At 35.8% G+C, this 4731-nt stretch overlaps 2 protein-coding genes across 3 annotated transcripts in view; one reads left to right on the top strand and one right to left on the bottom strand.

The window, feature by feature from the left end:
- The window catches only part of LOC106872738 (protein FAM81A), a 124648-nt gene extending 122008 nt beyond the window's left edge, over positions 1-2640 (bottom strand). Inside the window, exon 1 of one of the 2 annotated variants that reach the window (XM_052976000.1) lies at positions 2476-2640. In XM_052976000.1, the coding sequence (XP_052831960.1) occupies positions 2476-2490 (15 nt within the window). In that variant the 5' untranslated portion in view covers positions 2491-2640. The remainder of the gene's footprint in view (positions 1-2475) is intronic. The other variant, XM_014919821.2, reaches the window with a different exon arrangement.
- Positions 2641-2793: 153 nt separating this feature from the next.
- Positions 2794-4731, top strand: part of LOC106872737 (ras GTPase-activating-like protein IQGAP1) — a 176489-nt gene continuing 174551 nt past the window's right edge. Inside the window, exon 1 of the mRNA XM_014919820.2 lies at positions 2794-3432. Coding sequence (XP_014775306.1) covers positions 3366-3432 — 67 coding nt within the window. The 5' untranslated portion in view covers positions 2794-3365. The remainder of the gene's footprint in view (positions 3433-4731) is intronic.

Here is a 4731-nt window from a genome sequence, read left to right as displayed (position 1 = left end):
GCTTGACTGTAAAAAGGATTTAGATAATCCTATCAGGTGGTGCTATTAAGTTAGACATGGCCTGGACCAATCTTTGGTCAAAACATATCTAAGTTTATATATATATATATATATATATATATAATCATCATCCTCATCAACTTCATTTAATGTCTACTTTCCATGCTAGTATGGATGGTTTGATAGGGGCTGACAAGCCAGAGGTCTCTGCCAAGCTCTACTGTCTGCTTTGGCATGGTTTCTATGGCTACGTGCACTTCCTAATGCCAATCATTTTACAGAATGTACAACATTCTTTTTGCATGGTACCAACAACAATGAGGTCACCAAGAAACTTGTTAGACAAGACTTCTCAACAGAGAGCCAAGTACTATTGAAGGAGGTGGCTATGTACGAGGTGATAAAAGGTTAGATTATGATAGCGGGACAGAAATAGGTGTCTTGTAGTAGAGGTGTTGCATGGCTACCTCAGTTGGAGAGAAAGAGAGAGAAAGATGGTGAAGATGTTAGGACATACCCTCAAGTTACAGGTAAGTGCATGTAAGTGAAGTGGTACTGGGGATTGCATAGTGTTAGTAGGCAGCTAAGTTCATGAGGGCAAAAGAGGAGGTGGAGATAAAGGGGAGGGGAATGCAGTGAGTGAACATGGGTGGAGGCATGCCTGTTGCTATGGGAGTGCACTAGATGGCACTGCCTCCTTGCTATTCAATGGTGCACCCTCAGATTTACAGTAGTGCAGCACTTGTTTCAAAACTCCATTTTAGCATTATTACAAATTAGTACCCACCCAGAATATTTTTAAGCATCTCCAGACGCCAAAGTCTGGCAACGGGCCTGGGTGGCAGGAGGAGCTGTTAGGAAGATGGGTATATATATGATTTAAGTATTCGTCTAAATGAACTGATGACTCTGCCTGTGTAAGGTAATATACGTGTGTATGTGTGTATTAGTTTATATTTTCTAAATTGTCAGTGAATAAAACATATTTACATTGATTCGGTTTTATTGTTTTATGTAAGCTTGACCAGATCAACTCTAATCGATTAGATATATCTAAGATCAAAAGCATCCTCATGACAATCCCTCTTTTATTATCCAATGTGTACTTTCTTCTTTTCTTTCTTTTCTCTTTTTCTTTTTTTTTTTTTTTTTTTTTTTTTTTCGGGCAGTAGGATGTGATATGAGAGAGAGGTTTCATTGTTAATTTGAGCAATTCTGGGCTGTTAATCTTATTACAATTTCCCCTATCCCTAATAGAAATTGCTTCACATGTTCTCATACACCTTCACCGGCTTTGTTTCCTCATTACTTTCAGACTAATGAGTCATTTTTCATGAAATTATCTACAAATACTTTTCAAAGTGTGTAGATTAAAGTTATATCGGAATTTAATATGATAAAAAAAAAAATTAATGGTTGGTTCGTACACATATATACACTTCATACATATCTACAAAATGAAACTTGAAATATAGAAAACAAATTGTGATGTGTGTCAGACATGTATATATGAGTTCACCAGTTTTCTTCTTCATATTAGATTCCGATATAATCATAATCTACAGACTTTGAAAGGTATTTTTTTGAAAATTTCATTAAAAGACACCATTTTCTTGAACGATATGAAGAAACAAAGCCAACTCGTGTGAATTTTCCGAAACTCCTCACCCCGCCCTTGGAAAAAATGTTCACATTAAATTCCGATATAATCATAATCTGTATCATATGAATTGTATTTGTAGAAAATTTCATTTAAAAAATATCCATTTTTCTGGAAGTTGTGAGGAAGTTGTCGGGGGCGGGGTACACTCGTGTAGGTATTCCCACCACACAGAGTCGGGGGGAGGGGGTATACTTGTGTAGGTATACCCACCATTCGGTGCTGGTGTCACTTTAAAAGTTGCCGTCCGCTTTCATGCAGAATGTAAATACCACCAAAGGGTTTGAGAAAATCGAAAATGAGGATTCTGCAAGTTTTTATGAAATTGGCATAAGAATACGATAATAATCAGCGTGAAAGTTAAAGTTGAAATGCAAGCTGGCACTGTCAGATAGTTATATCTCACAACTTTGGGCGGATTTTAAGAATCCAAATTTATGCAACTTCAACTTGACAGAACATGCACTGAAATTTTGGGAAAGTTTGATTGCATTGATGGAAATTGATAAGAGAATAGAGTTTGTATTGTTGCTATTGAATGTAAAAAAAAAATCATGACAACAATGATACCAATGGATGATATGAAAAGAAACCATAAGAATTTTGTTACATTTATTGATAAAAAAACGATAGTAGAGATCGAAAGTACCCCTTCGCCTCCCTGGTTAAGAACTCCCGATATAGTTGCTCTGTCGTACTCGCATCGATTTGTGCATATTATAAACAGATGCTAAACTACACTTGAAAATGATAACTTGGTTGTGCATAAAGCAATTGGCGAGAAATAAAATGCAGTGAAAAAAGTGACTAATTACCTTAATTTTTGACATATGTCAATTGGTTGACCTTTATGGAATAATAAAATTGTGACTGTGGTGGTTTCCAAGACAATACATGTAATATTTGTAAACAAAACTACTAGCGCCTCCTTGCAGCGGTGAACTTGTTAAAGAACGGAAAGCCAAAAAGTTTGTACTGGGAGTGGGTGTGTTGTTTGGAAGTCTTCTTACTATTTTTTACCTAATTCGTCGATTTGAAATCCGCCAATTTACTTCGGTTATTTTCGCTAACTTACGTAACAGCAAACGGGTTTTAACGGAAACAGCCGAATGCGTGTTAGTCTTCAAGCGGTCCCGCCTTGATTCAACTGATGAACTTGACAGCAGCCCTTACAGGTGGTTTATCTAGCAGCCAAATCGGTTTTTGACGCTGTCTTTCAAATTACTGAAGCTGATCAGGATATTATAAATGTAGCTCCCACAGGAATAACCAAAGTAAAAGGAATGAAGAAATAAGTACAAAATGTTATAAGCTCAAAACAATTGTATCGTGTCGTTGTGGAAAAGCAAAAAAAAAAAGCGGCGAAAATAATGTCAAAAGATATCTGATGAATTTTATTTACAAAATTGTGTCTGCATATAAATAGAATTGTATCATTTCGGCTGGCGATTTTAAAACAAAGAGAAGGAGAAAATATATTGTCTGTGTTCGTTAGACAACCCTTAGTTTCCTTGGAGAAAGAGAAAGAATTCTCATTTCTTTTAATGCACTTGTTCCCGGTTTCGATTCTGTAGAGAGCCAGCCATGTTGCGCACCCGGTGAAGGGAATTGAGCTTTGACGCCGTTAAGTTGACAGTGACCTGTCTCGTGAGATATACATGTTTTGTTATCTTTAATTCTATCTAAACGTCTTTACAAACCAAAAATGTCTGTATCAAGCGAGTTAGATGTTGAAAACTTAGGAGGGCAAATACCTCAGCCACACTACAGAAGTAAGTATAATTACTTTTTTTCAATTATTATTTCTATAATTTAATTTAATTTAGTCCCTTTATTCAATTTGATCTCTTTCTATTTTGTATATAGTTTAAATACTGTGTTCTAAGTCTTTTCTTAAGTGATGTAGTTGGCTTATAGAAGCAGCTAACCGCCCTGTTTCTCTCTTTCAAAGAGTCATCTGTCATCACACACTTCTAACCTACACATTCACTCAGGCTTACATTTTTTTTTTTTAACTCTTTCTTCAACTTTTTCCTTTTTGGCAAACCAACAAGGAAGCTCTTACATGGTCACTCGGCCTCTTAGAAACGGTTTCGAAATTTCTCATGAATCGTATCCCCCAACATCTTAAATAAGGAAGGAACTCGTTAGTTAGTGTAGACATACACACCCCTACGAAAAGCCTACTGTCACGGCTGGAATGTCTTTAATCATAGGTTGGCTTAATCAAGCTAAAGGGAAAAAAAACGCTTTCTTCTCTCTCTATTTGCCCACTTGTCCGCCTAATTTTGTCTCTGCTTGTCTCTCTACCCATCTCTGCCTCTAACTTTCTGTCTGTCTCCATCTCTATCCATCTTTGTCTCTCTCTATCCATCTTTCTGTTTCTCTCTGTCCATCTTTCCGTCTCTCTATCCATCTTTGTCTCCCTGTCCACCTTTCTGTTTGTCTCTCTCTGTCTCTATCCATCTTTGTCTCCCTGTCCATCTTTCTGTCTGTCTATCTCTGTCTCTATCCATCTTTCTGTTTGTCTTTCTCTATCCATCTTTTTGTATCTATCTCTCTCTGCCTCCGTCCATCTCTTTATCTCTCTATAGCTTACCTTCTTTCATCTCTTACTGCGTTTCTTTTTCTATTCTGCGTCTCATTTGTCCTTAACCTCATCCCAACACTTTTTAGGTCTTTTTTTCTCTTTTTAAATATTTTTCTTTTCTCTCTGAATATATATTAACTTTTCCCCTTTTCATCTCTCATTATTTCATTACTTGATATAATCTAAAACTTCTAAGAATTCTGTTAAATCCTCGCTCAAAAAGTTATGAGATTTAATCAGTTTTGAAAATTAAGTCTCCCCACAATGAATGAATAGAGATATTTAAAGAAAATACATTTCAATTTATAGATGTAAAATGATTCTTTATAAAACCAAGAATGTTTTCACCTCATTTTATATATATATATACAGCCGTTATATGTGTCATTAGTGTTACGCAGTTTAATAATTTGTCAATGAACTCGCTATAAAATATTGAACAATGAAAGGTAACTAAAGGTATCATTACGATAAACAGTTT

Source organism: Octopus bimaculoides, chromosome 2 (assembly GCF_001194135.2).
Source record: "Octopus bimaculoides isolate UCB-OBI-ISO-001 chromosome 2, ASM119413v2, whole genome shotgun sequence".
Lineage (NCBI taxonomy): Eukaryota > Metazoa > Mollusca > Cephalopoda > Octopoda > Octopodidae > Octopus > Octopus bimaculoides.
The sequence above is the reverse complement of the archived record's forward strand: the minus strand, read 5'-3'. Positions and strand labels throughout refer to the sequence as shown.